Consider the following 18,932-nt stretch of genomic DNA (forward strand, 5'->3'; position numbering starts at 1 on the left):
ATGGGAATTCCTTTTTTTTATTTCTCCTCTTCGTAATTCGGAATTAAAAAAAAAACAAAAAAACTTCAACACTCCATATCTCACGTATGGAACAACCCCTAGAGTTGATCACCAAAATTTTTATTTCTCATTGGCCTAAATGGGAATTGGTCTCAAAAAAATTAATTAAATCAACTTTTTGTTTTGCCGAATTTTGCCGAATTCTTATGAGATTATAGAGTTTTATACATTTAATAAAAAGAATTTCAAGAAATTTCGTTCAAAAATTTGAAAAAAAAAAAACAATTCCCATTTAGGCCAATGAAAAATAAAAATTGTGGTGATTGACTCAACTCTAGGGGTTGTTCCATACGTGCGATATGGAGTGCTCAAGTTTTTTTGTTTTTTTTTTTAATTCCGAAGGTTTTCTGAATACACAGATTTTTTTTTTTATACCTTCACTTTTCACAGAGATATTCTCTGCTGAAGGCTGGTATATGGAAAGTGCAGTTAACTTCAAGTTCATCATATTTTTACTCGTCAATCAATAAAATTTTACGGAATCGAGAGACCTTGGTGTCGATGCGAGGGAGAAGGAAGATGGCCTTTTAATTAAGAATAATCGTAATGTGCGTAGCCGTGAGCCAAATATTTCACCATCTGTGCGGTAATGAGTCATCCCGCTTGTATGTTTTGATAAAAATAGGGTCTTATTAATCATCAATCGAACCTGCACACCGATCGATTACTTTTTCTTATCTTATCTTGGACTATCGATAAAGATGATTCAGATACTGCTTGACACTCATAGTTAACTGTGAATCACCTAAAAAGTCTTCTTGGATAATTTATATTTATTTATCAAATATTAATATTCCTAAAAAATGTAAATTATTCCATAAACTCTTTAACACCGGATTGCTCTCTAAGAACAGTGATAGGAAAAAAAGGAAAAATAATTCACTCAAACATTTTTTATTAGATAGTATAATTTATTCTTTATTTGAATACATCATATGCTGTAGAAAACTACCATTACTTTTGCAATGTTCTTTGCTTCTTCATGGGGTTGCCGATGGGTCGATGACTTTGGCGATGAGGATGGGTGTGCCTGTGCTTTTTACGACAAGTGCGCACAGGAAAGGCTTGTCGAAAACAAAGCTCGGTGGAGGGCACATAGGCATCGCATTCACATCTGCATAGAAATAATATTTATAAAGACTTTGAACACCTTGGTCTAATTAATTTCATCAACTCACGTGTAACAGTACCAGCCTCTGTTCCCTCTTCATTTACTTCGATAAGCACTTTTTGAATGACTTTACTGATTTTTAATGGAGGCGCGTCAGTTATTCCTGTGAAATCAGCTGTATCTGAGAATGGCATCTTCATCCCCATCTAGAATATTAGGAGAATTTGAAAAATTGGCAAAGATGAATGGAGATGTCGTGTAGTAAATGAGGTTCTGTTAGGATCAACTTGAATTGTTTCATCTGCTTTTGTTGAATTATTAGTCTGTGAATTATGAAATTATGTAGAAGGGATTTTTCACCTTGCTTAGAACCGGTTCAAGCTCAAATTTGCTTTCAACTTGGAACCTAGGAACACCTAACTTAAGTCTTTCGGGAGGCCCGTTGAGTTCTTGGAAATATATTTTATCAAGATTTGCCTCCACTTTCTGCCATCCGGTCATTTTGTCAGGGACAATAATGTACATGCTAATGGCATCATCTTCATTCTCGCTCTGAAAAGAAAAACCAGACAGAACAGACATGTTAATGGACTAAAGTATCAATGTTGTGTTGTATCGAGATCGTCTAGGTCCTACCTGGAACGGTAATTCAACGTACTGAGCATCAAGATCAGGAAGATCCCCGCAATTGAAATAATCATCTATCCACATCATTGACACCTCCTTCGTGGCAGTTTCACTGATCGAGAATTTCTGGGATCCTGTAAACGCTTTTTCAAAAGGCTTTACCCATTTTCCCTTGAAGTGAATGGCATTCACCAGAATCAGGGAAGCGTCCTGCACATCGTCTGCGAGGAAATCGGATATTACAAATAATTTCGAATTTCTCATGTTTGCGAGAATAATTTTATGGAAAATGTACTAGGTTGGACGACATCTTTGATGCACCCCTCGGTCTGCGTTTCACACCAAACATTGATTATTCTACTGCTCTCATCGAGTTTAGTAAAATCAACACTCTCCACCTCTGATTTAAACAACGAGTTGATAATCGCTCTGAACTCAGATTTAACTTCCAAGCCTTCTGCTGTAAATATCTTGTTTGCCAGATTCAACTTCTCTTTTTTTATATTCTGAAAACAACATTTTAAAAGTACTAGAAGTAAATCATTTATTATATTCATTAACCCAGATTAAAAAAAAGTCGTACTTGGGGTCCGATGTAGTTCCATCGATACAAATTCCATATTAGAAATTGAACACCGGAAGCAATTAGAAATATTTCACGTAACCTCGTAATTCTTAAAAATTTAATGTTTTTCCACTTGAAATTTTGCGATTAATTTTGTGGTGTTGGATTTTGAGCTTACATTCAATTTATCAACCAGAAGTCGGATCCCATCAGTGGTAAGAGTGTCATCAGCTGGCAGATGAAGGACGGACCGGAGTTGATTTTCGGTGTTGCCACGAGCTCCAAATGTTAACATTGACAAAGTTATCGAGACACTCGCCGGTGAAAACATAAAATTTCCTTTTTCTCCGTCCACTAGTACCTTCAATAATTCCTCATTACACTATTATTTACTGCTACCAGACTTTCGTAATTTACCTTGTAAAATCCAGTAGCTAATTTGTGAATGCTGGAATTTATGAGGCGCAGTTTGTCGTGTTCAATCGGTCCTGACATTTTTGTTGTGTACTTGTCGATGGCGCAGTGTGATGATGATGATATGATTTTTATGGAACTGACTGAGATGTCTTGCGGCCGTTATTCTTCTGTTGGGCGTTTCAGGAAATGGTGTGTTGTGTGGTGATTTCTGGAGTTTCTCAATAATGCACAGGGCGGCGGGTAAGTCGCCCGTGGAGCGCTAAAGCACTCTGCTCGCTGGAAGCGGGAAATTAAAAAAAGGGGGTATGAACACTGATAACTCAGTTTAACTTTCGACTCAATGTTATTTCTCGTTTTATTCACAGAACGGCACTTGTACTTTTTAGGTTCAACTTTTTAGGTACATTAGGTTCAACTTGAGGAGTTGTTTCCCGGTTGCTTGACAAGACGGAAGAGTTCTTAATATCTAACATTTTTCTTAAGCTAATTCTTAAATTTACTTTAAGTCTAAGTTCAGCCCCTAGAACTTGGTAGGAAGCCAATCGCGAAATCAGACGCTCTGAGGGTTGGATCTCTTACCCCCACGACGCTTAACCTCAGGGTTTTTCCTTAGCCGGTGACGTAGGGCCTGACGTTAAAAAAGAAGAGGAGGCAGATCGTTCCTTGGAACGGCAATGAGGGAAAAAAAGTATTTTTCTGTGTTATAGCTTCAAGGCGCGACAAAACTAATTAGGGTGGATTTTAAAAGGGTTTTATGAGAAGGTCCCACTTTGGAAGGGTCTTCTTTATGGTAGGCAAATCGTCTACGCCGTAGTGCCCACCTTTGTCCCAGAGTCCGGGTATTTAAGGGCACTAGCTTTTTATTACGCTGCCTATTCTGATTTGTTCCCATGGGTTTTGTTAATTTAACTTAGTCCTCAATTAATTCTAATTCTTAATTCTATTATCTACAGAGTTCGAAGGGTTTGCGCGACATTTTGGGCGGTGATTCGAATCATCCTCGCGGGAATGCTTCACTAGGGATAATTATTTGGGGGAATTATATCACTAGGTACTCTATACAACAGGCGTGACCGATTCTCTATATAACTGGATAGACTATCCCTATGCACCCACTACGCCGACACTGAGGCAGTACTGTAGGACAAGCAGCGCCTCAGAATAGTAGCTCGAGTACTACAGTGCCCTTGACTGCGCATGCGCATCACCCAATAGTTAAAAATAAATTTCGATAATTGTTTTTGCTAAGTATATGGCGCTCTCATGAGGCTCACGCAAAAATTACTATTTTCAATTTTTTTTTTAATTCCCAATACATATGGTATAAATTTCGTAAGAAATCGAGAGTCTCGTGGAGAGAAATACATAGATGCCAAACATTTATTAGATTAATCACATGTAAACAATCATTTAATAGACATTGGTATTACCCGTAGTTAATTTTTCGGAAGAGTTATATGTCCTTGGAACAGAAGTGTATTGGTTGACCTGTGGATTATGGTATAGATGAAGGGCCTGTCAATTTTGATTTCTATCGGCCTAATCGGTGACACAACTGCTGAAGTTGGGACCATTATTCCGACTGAAATTAAACAACGCAAATTTATATGAGATTTTTTCTACGGATCCATATTCTTTCCATAATTTTCCCTCAATTTTATTTTGTCCTTTTGAAAAAAAGTCTCTTAGGAAGAAAGGATAGGTCTGATTTTTGCTCTGAGTGGCAAGTGAATTTTTCATGATCCACTATATATCAAGTTTTTAAGATTTTAACTACAAATTTTTCGTTATGAAATTTCACAGAAATTCAATTCAACTTTTACCGAAATTTGTGGAATTCCGGCTAGAAAATTAAAACACATATTTTTAATGGTGCGGATTGTCATGGAAATTGCAATGAACATTGCCAAGTGCTCGGAATTTATTACATTAAAGATTAATCTTATATCAAACAGGATTCAGCAAGTATCAGATATTTCTCGACAGTTCAATTTTCCGGAAGAGTTACATGTCCTTGGAAAAGAATTGTATTGGTTGATTCGTGAACTATTGCGTAAATAAATGGCCTCTCAATTGTCATGGTTATTGGTTGAATCCTTGGACGAACAGCGGTGATTGATCCTACCACGACTGAAAATCAATAACATAATTGTTTTTTAGATTTTTTTCCACCAATTTAACTTGTTCGTAAGTGTGAATATAAATTCTAGCGAATATATTCCTAAATTCCGAATATCCTGACAATCCCGTGTAATGTTTTCTCAATATGAGGAATTCTCGTCTTCATGTCACTTAAACTTTTGGGACTTGACTGAACTTGGAGTGAATTTCGAATTACCAGAGTTTCCAATTATCATAAAATTCACGTAATTCCATGGTTTTATGAAGTATTCTTTTTGGGGTTGCAAAACCATCATGATTCATCATGCGAATGAATTGCACCGATAATACGAATGATATTTGAAAATTATATACATGATGCATACATCAATTTTCCGGAAGAGCGATGTGTCCTTGGAATAGAATCGTATTGGTGGATCCATGAATAATAGCATAAATAAAAGGCTTATCAATTGTCAATGTTATCGGCTTGATCGGCAGTGTGGGTAAAGAGACGAGCACAACCCCGCTTGCTGAAAGTAAGATATTTCATAAATATTTATAAATTTTTTCGATAAACTTTCACCACCATTTGAGAGTTACTTGCGATTGAGAGTTGATTAGTTATCAAAGCATTGATCATTTCAAAAGAATTGTCATCCCATGACAATTTATAATAAATATATTATCAAAGAACCGATATAATCAGGTACGGATCAGGCATTTCTCAATTTGTTATTTTTATTTTATTTGAACATTGATTGAGCTCAATATATAAACGTTTTATCTGAATGGACGGCCTATCGATGATTATTGCATGTAGCAGTCATATTCATCTTATCAATTTCAATTCTTGGGAAGCATAATTTTTCCTTGGAAGAGAATGGTATTCGTTGATTGGTGGACTATTGTAAAAATAAAAGGCCTGTCGATTTCCATTGTTATCGGAATAATCGGTACTGCAGGTGCCAACTCAGTCATTATTACAGCTGAAAGCAAACAATATGTCCCGTCCTTGAACAATAATTACAAAGCAGGAATTGTTTGACTGAAGTGTAATGTTTTCACAGAGATTCGTATTCATCTCTTCATGAAAAGGAAAATGGTTTATTTCTTTAACGAAATTGAGGAAAACATCCGATATTGTTCAGTGAAAGACAGTGAGAAGATAATGCAAACAAACAAATTCGTTCGAGACGAAAATAAAAACCGGGATTTCATACAAAGATTTTGGAGATTTAATTATGTCAAGTGTGTTGACTTTTGGATTCAGTGTAAGAACACAAAAAACTTGTGGCTGCACAAGAAAAAATGATTCCTCAAATTAAATGAAAACTCTATCTTTTCCAAAGAGAAAAAACTGATTGGTACGTGAGATTTTGGAAACACGGAGATTACTTGTATAAATTAATTCAATAAGTAATCATTAACAATGATAATAATGCAGTAATTATTTAGAGCCTGCATTCATCTTTTCCCTGTGATTTTCACAGAATGGATATAGTTAAGAAATCATTTTGAATAAACCATTGGATGTTCTGTGCTGTTTATTCGATTTCGGTTGATAAAATAATAAAGTTGCGATGTTTCTAATTCTCCGGAAGTGTAATGTGCCCTTGGAAGAGAATGGTGTCGGTTGCTTTGTGGATAATAGTGTAAATAAAGGGTCTGTCGATTTTCATTGTCATTGGCTCAATTAGTTCCTCGTCCAAGGAATCCGCGACTGCTACAACTGCTGGATTTGAATAATACGATTTATATTGTTTCGTTGTGGATGCAGATTCATTCATCCAATTAATTTCAGATACGAATGTCGCAGGTGTTAGTCACTGGTTGGAATCGGATTTATGTATTGTGTATGTTATTGAAAATTAAAGTTCCGAATAAACATGTCAGTGAAATTCAAAGAGATCTCCAATGTAGAGTTGGAAATTTCTCATGAAAATTCGAGGAAACGGACCAATCTTCCTCTTCTAGTTCTGCAGAAGTTTGTAGAAGTCAAAATGTAATTAATTATTTAATGAAATTAATCAAATTCAGTAAAATATTCTGTTTGGGCGTGGCGAATGACTGGAAAAATTGCGTGAAGAGTCGCAAGAAATAGAATAATACTAATTTATCTTATTTTTTTGTTTTAGGTAAGTTTCCCGTAACTATCGATCACTACTTCTAGAACTTGATAAATCATTGCGATATAATGAGTAAGCAATTACCTACAAACAATATTTCTGAGTGTAATCAAGTGGGAGAGTTCCGCAAGCGGGAAGACTACTGTCTATTCGAAAATCTAATACACACTCTTGGAAATAACTTGCAAACTGAGAGAAAAATGTATTTCCTTGAAGCAAATCCTAGTTTCATCAAGTGGTTTATTGTGCAATTTTCTACAACGTCGTGTCATGGCCATTGATTGCCTCCGTAATGACAATCATCAAATATCCTACTCTAATTTTCCGGAAGTTTGATGCTTCCTTGAAAGAGAAGAGTGTTGGTTGATGGGTGAACTATAGAGTAAACAAAGGGCCTGTCAATTTTCATTGTTTTCGGTTGAATCGGTGGGCCAGGTCGGCCAGCTTCACCTGCTATCCCTACTGGGTGTAAATAGTAACGCTTCAATTAATTATGTTTCCAGTAAACTCTAATTACCAACATTCTTAAATTACTTCTGCAGAAAGCATGAATTTCCGAATGATTCGAAATATGAGTTGACTGTTTTCAATTTTTCTCTAATCACTAGAAAGATGGTTGTACACCAGATGAATAGTTTGGCTTTCAGAAGTAAGAAAAAGTTAGACAGAGTTAGAAAAAGAAAGAAAAACAAGTTAGACATTCCGCATATTTTCTGTATAGTATATTATATTATCATATCATCTGAACAAATCGCTAGTCAAGCAATTGAGATGAAATATCATCGATTACTGTCTACTCTAATTTTTCGGAAGTGTGATGTGTCCTTGAAAGAGAATCGTATTGCTCGATGAGTGGACAATAGCATAAATGAAAGGCTTGTCAACTTTGATTTCTATTGGCTCAATTGGTTTGACGATTGCAGAGTATGCGACTGCTATTCCTACTGCAATTAGACAACACGTATTTACATATTTTGCCATTCAAAATGACGATTTATTAATCCATTAAATTGTCCATATAAATATAAAAAAAGGTTATTCATTGAAGCATTAATTAATAAACTGGTTTAGTAACATGGCCTTGGAAAAGAATGGCATTTGTCGCACTATGCACAATAGCATAAACGAATGGTTTGTCAATGGTCATGGTTATGGGAACTGCCAAATGGTGCCCCGATCGCACTGCTATGACTCCCACTGAAATGAAAGAGGTTCAACGTCAATGGAAAATTCAAGCTGAATACCAAGCCCATGAATAGCCCAAAAGCTCAGAGAAAGTTGTACGAATAATAATTATTGGCAAAAATTTACCTGTCACTGCAGCAGCTTCACTTCCCTCTTCATTTACTTCAATTACGGCTTTCTGGAGAACTTTACTTATCTTAAGTGGTGGATTATCGGTAATTCCGGTGAAGTCTGCGTTGTCCGAGAACATACGCCCCAATCCCATCTAGATGAGGATAACAATCAAATCAGGGAGAGCAATAGAACTCTTCAGCAATGATTTCGCACTGGAGAATCGAAACTGTTCTGACAGACTTTAATTTTTAAAATGCTTTTTATTATCATACCTTCACGAGAGTATTTTGCAAGTTGAAGGAACTCTGGGTTTTGAATTTAGGAAGGTACAGGAACATGTCAGTCATTGCATGCCTGTCGTGAAGATCCTGGAAGTTCACCTTATCAAGGTTGCTCTCAGCTTTCGTCAAACCATCGACATTGTTAGGGAGGATGATGAACATACTTGTAGCATCAGTCTCATTTTCATGCTGTTTAGAGAAAGTTGGAGGAAATTAATAACTAGATGATGGTCAATCATCCTTTCCATGGAGCAATGCGACCTACTTGATAGGGTAACTCCACAAACTGAGCATCCAGGTCTGGCAGATTTCCATAATTGTACCGGTATCGTGTGGTCATCATGGGTACGTCCTGTGTTGTCTTATCGTTGACGTGGAAAGGTCTAGGTTGGGTCAGAGATTCTCTGAATTTGTTCTTCCATTGGCCTTTGAAGTATACGGCATTGACGAGGACCATAGCAGCTGCAGCCAAGTCATCTTTAATGCGAAAAGGAAAGATTAGCACAGCAATAATAATTTATCTTCATTGCGCTGCTGCTATTATCCACAATGATGAATTACCTGGTTTGATCACATCTTTGATAAGACCATTTGTTTGTGCTGAGCACCAGGCGTTGATTGTTGCACTCGCAGCTTCTGCTTTTCCAAAATCCAAGCTCTCAGCTTGGGATTTAAAGGATTTTGCTGTAACTTCTTTGAAGGCTGGTTTTACTTCAAAACCGCTTGCCGTGAAGATTTTATTAGCTACTTTGAGGTCGACTTTCTTGACATTCTGGAGATAATAATGCGGGTCAGACTGATAAAACTGTTTTCAAGTGTAATCCATTGACTCACATTGAGAATATCGATTAACGATTCAAAACCACTTTTGGTGACTGCATCGTCGGATGGTAGACGAAGTCCTGAACGCATTTCTTTTGCTGTATCACCACCTGCTCCAAATGCCGCCATTGACAAGACCATTGATACGCTCACAGGGGAGCAGATTAAATTAGTTGATCTGTTTTCCTCCGATATGTTCTGAGATTAAAATATTATCGTCGTAATGAGTCACTAAGAATACTGCTGAATCTTTGTATAAGATCAACGAACAATTGATGGATAATAAGATTTTAGGGATAAATTCACAATTTTTTTAAAAATATACATTTAATTTATCAGCCTGAAAATCTTTCGCAATTTTCATTGTCCGAAAAATTGATGTTACTTTCATATTCAAATCATATTTTACTCGCGTCGGCAAAATTGTTTATTGAAACTTATCAAGTGTGAAATTCCTCGACTTGAAGTCATGTCAGAATTGTGATAATCATTCTTAGCATGAGTATTGCGAGTTAAAAAAATGAATAATAATTTGATAAAAAATCATTTCCTCTCAGTTTGGCAAGAATAATGTGAAAATGTTGTGTTACCTTGAAAAAATCGACCGCGAATTGATTGAGTGTCGTTGAAACAGCCCTGAGTGCGTCATTTTTTTCTGGAACAGCTGCTGATAATGTATTTGGAAAGCCTGTAGCTATCAGAGCTGCACCGAGAGCAATGACAATAGAATCTAGTGAAAAATAATGACCTTATTAATTATTCTGTGGAGAAAATCACTGAACAAAAGTACTGGGAATTACGTACAACGCGTCATTTTTGATCGCGCTTAATTACAAGTTCGTTGAGTGAAATCACACGTATGAAACGATAGGACACCACGGCAGAACTGATATCTCATGTTTTAAGTGCGCGCGTATTTATTGTATGAATCGGCTCGGGAATCCCCACCCAACTAAGCAACAGTCGTTTTTCCTGCGATAAGGAATCTGACAGAATATTATTCTGTTATAAACGTCTACAACATTTTGCATGTCAATATCGTTTCCATAAATATATGACCGTGGCTCATTGATTTATGCAAAATTATGTAAGCGACGATTTTTAAAATCTCAAGTCTGTATTCATACAATACAAATAATTCTTAAAAATAACTCAGGTTTATTCTCAGGAAAAAAAACATTTCCTTATTACACATTCTCTCGAGTCTTTATTTACCGAATTTATTACTTTACGATTGTTTTTTTTTTAATGAAGTAATTGCTGGAGCAATGAGGATTTTTCTGTTACCCTCATCTCAGGATTTCCTTCATGATTAATTATTTTATGAATTCTGCTGACAAAATTTGACCTTCATGATATGCCAACTTTTCCATATGATTACGTCAATTAATCCAAACTAGAAATTATGTCAGTATCCAGCAATTTCGTTTTTAAAAAGCTTGAACTATTACAGAATAAAGTTCATCAGCTGAAGATGATAAATTATGATTTGCTTATTGACGATTATTCATTTTCAGTTGATTTTTACTTTCATAAAGAAATATAAAGTGCAGTATCATGGTTGAATCATTTCATTTTATTCATTGTTATCGATTACATAATTATTACAATTTAAGAAAATAGAAATCAGTATTCGGGGTTCGCAATGCGACCACTAAAAAGTACAGATTTCGATACACCTCCCTCTAATTGATCATTGACCATAATAATAGCGAAATAGAAAGGTCTGTCAACCGTCATAATCACTGGGTCTTCTGGAGGCATAGGCATTGACATGGGCACTGCTACCACTGAAACGATGTAAATTCAAATGATATGATAATCATTCAAATAGTATGATTCCAAACCATAGAATTAAAAACCTTAACACAATGACAATTTTTCGATTTTCCACAAAAAAATTGAAAAGACCAAAATTCAAGTTCAATTTTTTTGAATATGAATATTTCTGCATAGAAAAATTTTCATCTGTCATTAGGAAATTTTCTTTTTCTGAAATGCTTACTTGAAGTAACAGCAGCAGCTTCACTACCCTCTTCATTCACATCAATCATAGCTTTCTGCATGGCCTTTCCAATCTTCAGTGGTGGAGCATCAGTGATGCCCTTGAAATCCGCCTTATCACTGAACATATCAGTCATTCCCATCTGCAAAGATCAACTATTGGCATTCTATATCTGCAATATCTAAAGTACACAAGAATGCGATTTGTTTAACCTCTTCCATTGCAGGTTTCAGATCAGTGGTGCTCTCCATCTTGAACTTGGGCATCTGGAGCATCACATCTCGCATTCCTACGTGTCCTCGAGCTGTTTCTAAGTCTAAACTTTCTATTTTATTCTCCAAATTCCGTAATCCGTCGTTTAGTTCATTTGGTACAATGAGGTACATGTTGACTCTCATTCCTGGGGATTCTTCCGACCGCTGAAATTCAAAGTGGCGAGTTAGCTTAAGTATTGCGTCAGATTGACAAACAGTTCGATGATTCACCTCGTATGGAATTTCTATGAATTTAGAGTTGATACTAGGGATCTCTCCATACAACATTCGATCCATTTTGCTCATCATCATAACGTCTTTTGTTGTTTTTTCGTTCAAATTAAATGGTTTTGTAGTAGTCATTTCTTTGGCAAAAGGTTTCGCCCATTTTCCCTTGAAGTACACGGCGTTGGCCAGTACCATTGAAGCGTCTTTGATGTCGTCTGCAGGGTTTTTCAATAATATCATGCAATCAATATTTGTTGAATGCATATTAATAGAGCAATATAATCGCCATCATGAAAATTTAATCAAGATTATCTCTCGCAATTATCGTGATAATGGAAGCTTCGATTGCAGTAACATTTGATTATTGGCAGTTGTTTGGGTTAAATATTAACCCTCTCTTTATCACTTCGGTGATATCATTCTATTGGCGACAAGATCATATCATGTGATTTATCTACATAAATTTATGTTTTCGGAAATCGTATTACAGTAGTTATAGAAACTAGTTGGAGGCATTTGGTGGATTGTGAGGAATGGGTTATTTGTTTTTTTATGAATTAAAAGAAAACAGGTAATTTATCTACCTGGCTTCATCAAATTTTGGATTTTGTTATTCGTCATCTCAGCTGCCCACGTATTGATGGTCTCAGCAGCCTCAGGTTTTGTGAAATCCATACTTTGAGCTATCGAGTCAAATGTCTTCTCAGTTACTTCTTTGAATTCAGGTTTCATATCAACGCCCGTTGTCGTGAAGATCTTGTTAGCCATTTTCAATTCAACACCCTTGATGTCCTGCAACGTAATTAATGTTAATCCCTGAAAGTGAATTGATTTGTGGAAAGTGGGAAAATTTACATTGGACTGATCGATCAAGCTCTTGATTCCACTCTTCGCCATGGTTTCGTCTTCTGGCATCGCAAGGGATTTACGCATTTGATTTTTCGTATCACCACCTGCACCAAACGATGCCATAGCAGTCACCATAGAGATACCGATAGGTGACATCACAAAATTTTCCGCCATCCCCTTCATGTTTTTCTGGAATCATCACGAATTCATTCCAACTGGTCAATTTCATGACTAAAGCAGATGATTTTTATGGAGCAAAAAATTCTTGATGTTATGCAGAAGAAAAAAATATTAAAAAAGGAATTTTCACATTGGAAAAAATTGGTTTCTCGGTTTTAGAAAGTTACTTTCGACTTCAAATAACTCTTTCAGGAAGAAAATGCTTTCATGGATTTCAACTTTACAAAATTCTTTTACTTGTTATAAAATTGATAGTATCATTTTTATAACAACGTCAGGATGAGCATTTCTCAAAGCAATTATTCCAAGAAATTGTTCATTATGTAAAAACTCAGTTTCAAATTTAGAAACGGCACTTTTAACATTCAAAATTTTTTCCTAACCTCAAAAAATCTTCTTTCCCTGTGAAATATCGTTTGATTTTACCTTATAGAATTCCTTAGAGAATTGATTCATTCCCCTGGAGACCATGCGTAGAGCCTCCGGATTTTCCGGGATGACCATGGCCCACGATGAAGCCAAAAAGGCAATTGAGAATATCAAAACAGCTACAAATCATGAAAGAAAAATTTTACTCCTAAAAAACTTCTTCTCGTAACATAAATAAACTTTCCCACGACGTATTTTGTACGGCTAATGGGTATTTCCAGAATTTTTATTTTCCTCATAATTACCTCTCATGTCGGTACGATATTGTTCTGCGACTCGGTAATTACTAAACTGAAATATGAAACTGCTGATGCTTTATATATTCAAACTTCAAGATTGTGTGAAAACGTTACAAATGTACGATGAGGTCACCTTAACGAACACTCAGAAATCTCTTATCGTTTTCTCTTCATAACCTCCGAACTTTTTTCGAATAATATTATTGAGAACAATAACAATGAAATAACCTTCTTAACACCAGGTCTGGATGGCATAGGTCAAGGAGCTGTTTCTTCTAACGAGTATATAGGTTATCTTTCTTTGCTACATCAGCTTATTGCGTTGTTTATTATTTATTATTACATAAGCAGATGGTTTTCTGCCTTTAATTACACTTTGTGTGTTTAAAGAGAGAGAACATTTTGGAGTCATCAAGTTGGTTTCCGTTAGATAATGGATTTACGATTATATGAGTATGAAACGATTGAAAAATTATTCTGCATCCTTCGTATGCTTCGTAATATTTTCGTATACATATTTTTATTTATATGTGTAATTTTTGTGTAGCTTACATCCTCTTCAACGAGAACAACTATAAAGAAATCCGTGAATTCGTTCTAACGACAAATAGGTGTAGAGGAAAGAAGGAAAAAATTATAACAAACGGGTTGATAGACCAATTTATTTTAGGTAGAATTTTAGATAGAACATTTGACTGATTTTTCTTAACGTTGCATTTCAAGTATTCTGCATTTTTCATGCAACTGGTGAAGTTACATGCCCTTGAAAAATTACTGTTTTATCATCTCCATGCACGATCGCATAAACAAAAGGTCGATCGACTTTTACTATATTTATTGGTTGTGGGGGTTCCGGAATGGTGGCTACACCAATGCTGCCTGAAATATAAATTAGATAATTCTGTTAATTCCACATTAATCATATTGGTCATTGGATTGTCAGAATTACTTAATGTAAGGTCTACTTACCAGTAATTGCAGCAGCTTCGCTCCCTTTCTCGTCAACATTGATATAAGCTTTTTGGATAACTTTGCTAATATGCATCGGCGTTTTCGTAATGCCACTGAAGTCGGCGCCATTTTCAAATACGTTTTGAATACCCAACTGCGGGAAAAGATTTTGATAACAATTGATAATAAATCTGGATATGGTGATTTTACTCAAAGACGCACCTGCTTTAGAATTTCTTCGAGATTGAATTTGCTTTCGACTTTGAATTTTGGCAGATATAATTGGGTCTTTGAAGTACTTCCTTTGAGTGCACCAAAGTTCACCTCGTGAAGAGTCCTCTCGACATTCTGGAGTCCGTTGATTTCGTCAGGTACAATTACAAACATACTTATTTGGCCACTACTGTCTTCCCTCTGGAGTAAAATTCAGTCGAAATTTTTAGCAGTGAGAATAAATAGAAAACATCTTCTTAATTACCTCATATGGAATTTCAATGAACGTCGCATCATTTTTCGGTAATCTCCCAGAATGGAAGCTCTCTTTAATCGCCATCATATCAACTTTCTTGGTGATTCGCTCATTGACATGAAAATCTTGTGCTTTTGTTAGACTTTTGGAGAATTGTTTCTTCCAATTACCCTTGAAGTAAACAGCATTGGCTAGAACTGTAGTAGCGCCTTGAAGATCGTCGGGTTTGAAAAGATCTTTGATTTTGTTGTTAGTTATTTCAGCCGCCCAATCATTAATGGTTCGAGCTGCCGCTCTCACTCGAGAAAAATCTACGGGTTGAACTGTTGATCCAAAAGTATCTCCAATCACACGTTCAAAATCGCCTTCCAATTGCAAATTGTTATCTATAAAGATTTTATTCTCCAGCCGAAACTCCGCTCTCTTGATACTCTGTTAAAAAAATCTTCATCACATCCATTGATCGTAATGATCATAGTCTAATGATTATAATTTACACCAACTTCGTTCGTCGTCTTGAAGATCTCTTAAATAAATAATTGGCGAAATAATTTTACGTACATTCAATGAATCAATGAGAGATGTAAAACCATCTTTGGTAAGGGCGTCATCTTTGGGAAGGCCTAAGATTGATCGGAGCTGTTCTTCAGTTTTTCCATTTGCTCCAAAAGTCAACATAGAAAGCATCATCGAAACACTCAAAGGAGAGCTAATAAAGTTGCCTGACTCAATCTTAGCAAGGTTCTACGATTAAAACAAGTGGAAAGTTAGTTTCATTTTCATATAGCCAGCGAGTAAAAATTCTCATGTAAAAATGATCGAAACCTATTTTTTAAAAATTAATAATTTTTCCACTCAACGCTAATTCTCTTTTAATCTTCACATTATTAATTTCGAAATCCTCACGCTAAAAATTTCATAAAAAGAAAGAAAAGTTTTTCAAAAAAGTTTCGAGGCTTCAATCGAAATTTTTGAAAGTTTCCTATTGAAATCTTTAAGATTCTAGGGTCTCTATTTTTTTCATATAAATAATTTCATTACCTTATAGAAGTTACCGGCAAATTCATTCATGCTGGAAGAGATAGTGCGAAGTGCATTTTGATTCTTGAAAGCGACTTTTCCCTGAGTTGATCCCACACTCAGGACTGCAGCAAGGGCGACCAGTAAAAATAATCCTGTTAAATAAGGAAACGAAGCGAGATGTAATTCGCTATGCTGCATATATTATATTAATTTGTAAATGACTTGATAATTAACTTACGGGAATTCATGGGCGCTTCGTCGTTCAAATCAATTCTAAATGAATCGAGACCGTGAATTTCGCTATATATGTGCGAGACAGCCGCTGATTTTGATAGCCCACTTGATTATGCAAGATAACGATTGCGATTAACTGATTACATCCCCAGTATAATTATATAATTATGTAATTATGAATTTTTTCACTGAGAAAAGAAGATCTTACAGTCAACTGAAAAAATTTCATCAATCATATTTCATGAATTGTCCCAATAATTGTTAATATTGACAATTTCATTTAAATAATTTTCAAAGAACATCCAATATTCAAATAAAACCAGGGTCTTACCCTGAACTGTAAACTCCATCTTCCAGAGTTCCTGGTAAGCCAGTGAATTGAAATCCTTCAATTGCATGAATTGTAGGAGCTTTTATCCTCGTGGTAGATCGATCCGTTGAACAGGAGTCGCATTTTGTGCTGTAAAGTTGTTCATGACAGTTGCACCCTTTAAACTAAAGAACTAACTTATCGAATCTCAATAGTCCTTCAATAATTGAAAAGTTTCGTATAATTCATGTGGTGTTGCAAAATATTCACTGTGCCCGAGCGTCCGCTAGAAATCATTTGCGAAGGTAAAATCTTAATCCTAGAATATCCCTTGAGTCAATATCACTTGATCGAATTTAATCACCTGAATAATTTATCGAATATTTATAATTTCCCCTGCCTGACAAATCTGGCTGAATTAAGATTAAGGGGCTTCCCATTTTTCCATTCATTTTATCACTCTTCGCTTGTACTTGGGGTTGATACGACTTCGCAATTCATCCACTGGCTGACCTCATCGGACTTTATTCCCTTTTAACACGAATTCACGTAGTTTTCACCCTATGAATGTAGAGCACGAGTTGAACCGATCGATATATTGAGCGCAACTCTCTAAAACTTGTCAATCCTCGCAAGCAATCGATGCATTCGATTGTGCGATAACAATTATCTATACCAAGACAAAAGTATATGAAAAAATATACATCAATTGTACTCTATATTTTTCTCTATATCTTTCTTCTTTTAGAAAATTATAAAGATAAATATGAATATAAATATATATATTTTTTTGTAGATCAACATTTGTTCATTGAAGATATTTTTTAATACAATTTTAAAAAATAAAACCACAAATACACAATGAAAAGATAATAAGGAAAAGAAAAGTCCAAATGGATTCTCTGTATTTTCTGTTCAATGAAAAAGTTAATTATTGGTGATTGAGAAATTCGTGATGATGAGTGGGAATAGTGTTATCAAGTAAAAAAAACGGGTACGTAGTATCCATTTCTTGCCGATTCCTTAATACCTCGTCTAGTCAATTAGAGCTGACATTTATCGGAGCATCGACCGTAATTGGATGAAGACATTATTCCGGAATGAAGAGACGAGACTCGCAGGCTTGTGAAAAATTCCCTGCTACAATGTCAGAAATTTCTAGATATTTCAATGCCAATGTTATCCGTCTTTTCAGTCCTGTGAACTTAAAATTAACATCTCTTTTGAAAAAAAAAATAATTGCCTACAATAGAGAATCCTTATCAAAACTGATTGCCAATCAGTAATAATAATGGTGCTGTCAGAAGTCTAAGGAACTTTTCTCTTTGTCACACGTAATTTGTCAGATTATCTTCTAATGGTTGAGAAAAAATCACGTATTCGATGTGATTTCATTCGTCGTAAATGGAAAATACGACGCTGTTAAATCGGGGAATTCCCAAATAAGATAATTTAGGATTTTCCTAAGAATTCCTTTCTAGGAATTCCTCTTCCTTTGGTAATTACATCTCCAATCAGACTGTCGGTGTCTACGCAGACGTCAAAATAAAAAATATTCGATATTAATAGGTTAATGGACCCCTAGATTCCCCAGTGGGTTCCATATCGTTGCATCTAACTTTATCGTCAAGGTTCCTGGAATTTAATCAGTCACGATTTGCTTCTTTTTTTAACTCGTGATATATATTCTGGAAGCATTTCTATTTTTACAAGGATCGCACAAAAATATAAATGAAAAAATATCGAAAAAATATATATGAATTAGATTCAAATTACTCAATTGGAGTAATAATCTTTTGAAAAAATAATTTTTCTCAGCGAAGATATGCTTGTATTTTAATCACTCCGTAATTGGAGTGATTCTCTTTGCGAGGACTGGGGAATCCTATTGACCTCACGAAATTCAGTGACGGAACCAAAGATGATTGACTAAAGTAGAGGCTCAGTTCTGGCGGTTTGAGTGATCCCAGCGGCATCGCAGTACTGCACCCCAAAATAGGGAGGGCACCACACGCGGCATTTACTCGAATTGAAAAATTCTAAACTTTCAAAAATGTATCAGGGGAGAATGAAAATCGAGGAGGGATTCACTGGAATTGAAAAATTCGAAATTTTCAAAAATATATCAGGGGAGCATGAAAATTGAGGAGGTATTCACTGAAACGTGAAAAATTGAAATTTTTGAAAAAGTATCAGGGGAGCATGAAAATCGAGGAGGTATTCGCTGAAATTCAAAAATTCGAAATTTTTGAAAGAGTATCAGGGGAGCATGAAAATCGAGGAGGTATTCACTGAAATTCAAAAATTCGAAATTTTTGAAAAAGTATCAGGGGAGCATGAAAATCGAGGA

The 18,932-nt window shown here is 35.5% G+C and overlaps 3 protein-coding genes across 5 annotated transcripts in view; all 3 read right to left on the reverse strand.

Moving 5' to 3' along the window:
- Nucleotides 1-16,348, reverse strand: part of LOC105273745 (uncharacterized) — an 18,754-nt gene extending 2,406 nt beyond the window's left edge. The window contains exons 1-24 of the mRNA XM_011316352.1: nt 16,277-16,348; nt 16,057-16,190; nt 15,577-15,759; nt 15,025-15,447; nt 14,769-14,960; nt 14,565-14,700; nt 14,338-14,474; nt 12,754-12,936; nt 12,483-12,690; nt 11,902-12,113; nt 11,629-11,835; nt 11,417-11,558; nt 11,091-11,201; nt 10,002-10,141; nt 9,424-9,609; nt 9,151-9,361; nt 8,855-9,066; nt 8,581-8,778; nt 8,321-8,459; nt 5,730-5,869; nt 2,094-2,304; nt 1,808-2,019; nt 1,532-1,723; nt 1,239-1,377 (exon numbers count right to left, since the gene is read on the reverse strand). Of these exons, the coding sequence (XP_011314654.1) occupies nt 1,239-1,377; nt 1,532-1,723; nt 1,808-2,019; nt 2,094-2,304; nt 5,730-5,869; nt 8,321-8,459; nt 8,581-8,778; nt 8,855-9,066; nt 9,151-9,361; nt 9,424-9,609; nt 10,002-10,141; nt 11,091-11,201; nt 11,417-11,558; nt 11,629-11,835; nt 11,902-12,113; nt 12,483-12,690; nt 12,754-12,936; nt 14,338-14,474; nt 14,565-14,700; nt 14,769-14,960; nt 15,025-15,447; nt 15,577-15,759; nt 16,057-16,190; nt 16,277-16,286 (4,258 nt within the window). The 5' untranslated portion in view covers nt 16,287-16,348. The remainder of the gene's footprint in view (nt 1-1,238; nt 1,378-1,531; nt 1,724-1,807; nt 2,020-2,093; nt 2,305-5,729; nt 5,870-8,320; nt 8,460-8,580; nt 8,779-8,854; nt 9,067-9,150; nt 9,362-9,423; nt 9,610-10,001; nt 10,142-11,090; nt 11,202-11,416; nt 11,559-11,628; nt 11,836-11,901; nt 12,114-12,482; nt 12,691-12,753; nt 12,937-14,337; nt 14,475-14,564; nt 14,701-14,768; nt 14,961-15,024; nt 15,448-15,576; nt 15,760-16,056; nt 16,191-16,276) is intronic.
- On the reverse strand, nt 983-2,994 carry LOC105273582 (leukocyte elastase inhibitor). Of its 3 annotated transcripts, none has more exons than XM_011316104.1 (8): nt 2,781-2,994; nt 2,542-2,724; nt 2,382-2,495; nt 2,094-2,304; nt 1,808-2,019; nt 1,532-1,723; nt 1,239-1,377; nt 983-1,174 (listed from the first exon to the last, which is right to left on the reverse strand). In XM_011316104.1, exons 1-8 carry the CDS (start codon nt 2,856-2,858, stop codon nt 1,041-1,043), a joined length of 1,263 nt encoding a protein of 420 aa, XP_011314406.1. In that variant the 5' UTR covers nt 2,859-2,994; the 3' UTR covers nt 983-1,040. The 3 variants fall into 3 exon arrangements, with proteins under 3 accessions (XP_011314406.1, XP_011314407.1, XP_011314408.1); XM_011316105.1 differs by having other exon boundaries at nt 2,542-2,717; nt 2,781-2,871; XM_011316106.1 differs by lacking the exon at nt 2,382-2,495 and having other exon boundaries at nt 2,781-2,992.
- Nucleotides 10,967-13,709, reverse strand: LOC105273581 (leukocyte elastase inhibitor). The gene is made up of 8 exons (XM_011316103.1): nt 13,602-13,709; nt 13,354-13,475; nt 12,754-12,936; nt 12,483-12,690; nt 11,902-12,113; nt 11,629-11,835; nt 11,417-11,558; nt 10,967-11,201 (listed from the first exon to the last, which is right to left on the reverse strand). The coding sequence occupies exons 1-8, from the start codon at nt 13,606-13,608 to the stop codon at nt 11,038-11,040; spliced, it is 1,245 nt and encodes a 414-aa protein (XP_011314405.1). The 5' UTR covers nt 13,609-13,709; the 3' UTR covers nt 10,967-11,037.
- Nucleotides 16,349-18,932: the final 2,584 nt, after the last annotated feature.

Source organism: Fopius arisanus, unplaced genomic scaffold (genome assembly GCF_000806365.1).
Source record: "Fopius arisanus strain USDA-PBARC FA_bdor unplaced genomic scaffold, ASM80636v1 scaffold00006, whole genome shotgun sequence".
NCBI lineage: Eukaryota > Metazoa > Arthropoda > Insecta > Hymenoptera > Braconidae > Fopius > Fopius arisanus.

What these genes read in the sequence shown, in the direction of transcription:
- LOC105273582 (XM_011316104.1), bottom strand. Translation starts at nt 2,858, where the DNA reads ATGTCAGGACCGATTGAACACGACAAACTGCGCCTCATAAATTCCAGC. An exon ending in ACGTTGAATTACCGTTCCAG is followed by an intron (nt 1,724 to 1,807) that starts GTAGGACCTAGA and finishes TTTTCTTTTCAG; the next exon opens with AGCGAGAATGAAGATGATGC. An exon ending in AGAGGCTGGTACTGTTACAC is followed by an intron (nt 1,175 to 1,238) that starts GTGAGTTGATGA and finishes ATTTCTATGCAG; the next exon opens with ATGTGAATGCGATGCCTATG.
- LOC105273581 (XM_011316103.1), bottom strand. An exon ending in CCAAAATTTGATGAAGCCAG is followed by an intron (nt 12,114 to 12,482) that starts GTAGATAAATTA and finishes AAAACCCTGCAG; the next exon opens with ACGACATCAAAGACGCTTCA. An exon ending in AGCTGCTGCTGTTACTTCAA is followed by an intron (nt 11,202 to 11,416) that starts GTAAGCATTTCA and finishes ACATCGTTTCAG; the next exon opens with TGGTAGCAGTGCCCATGTCA.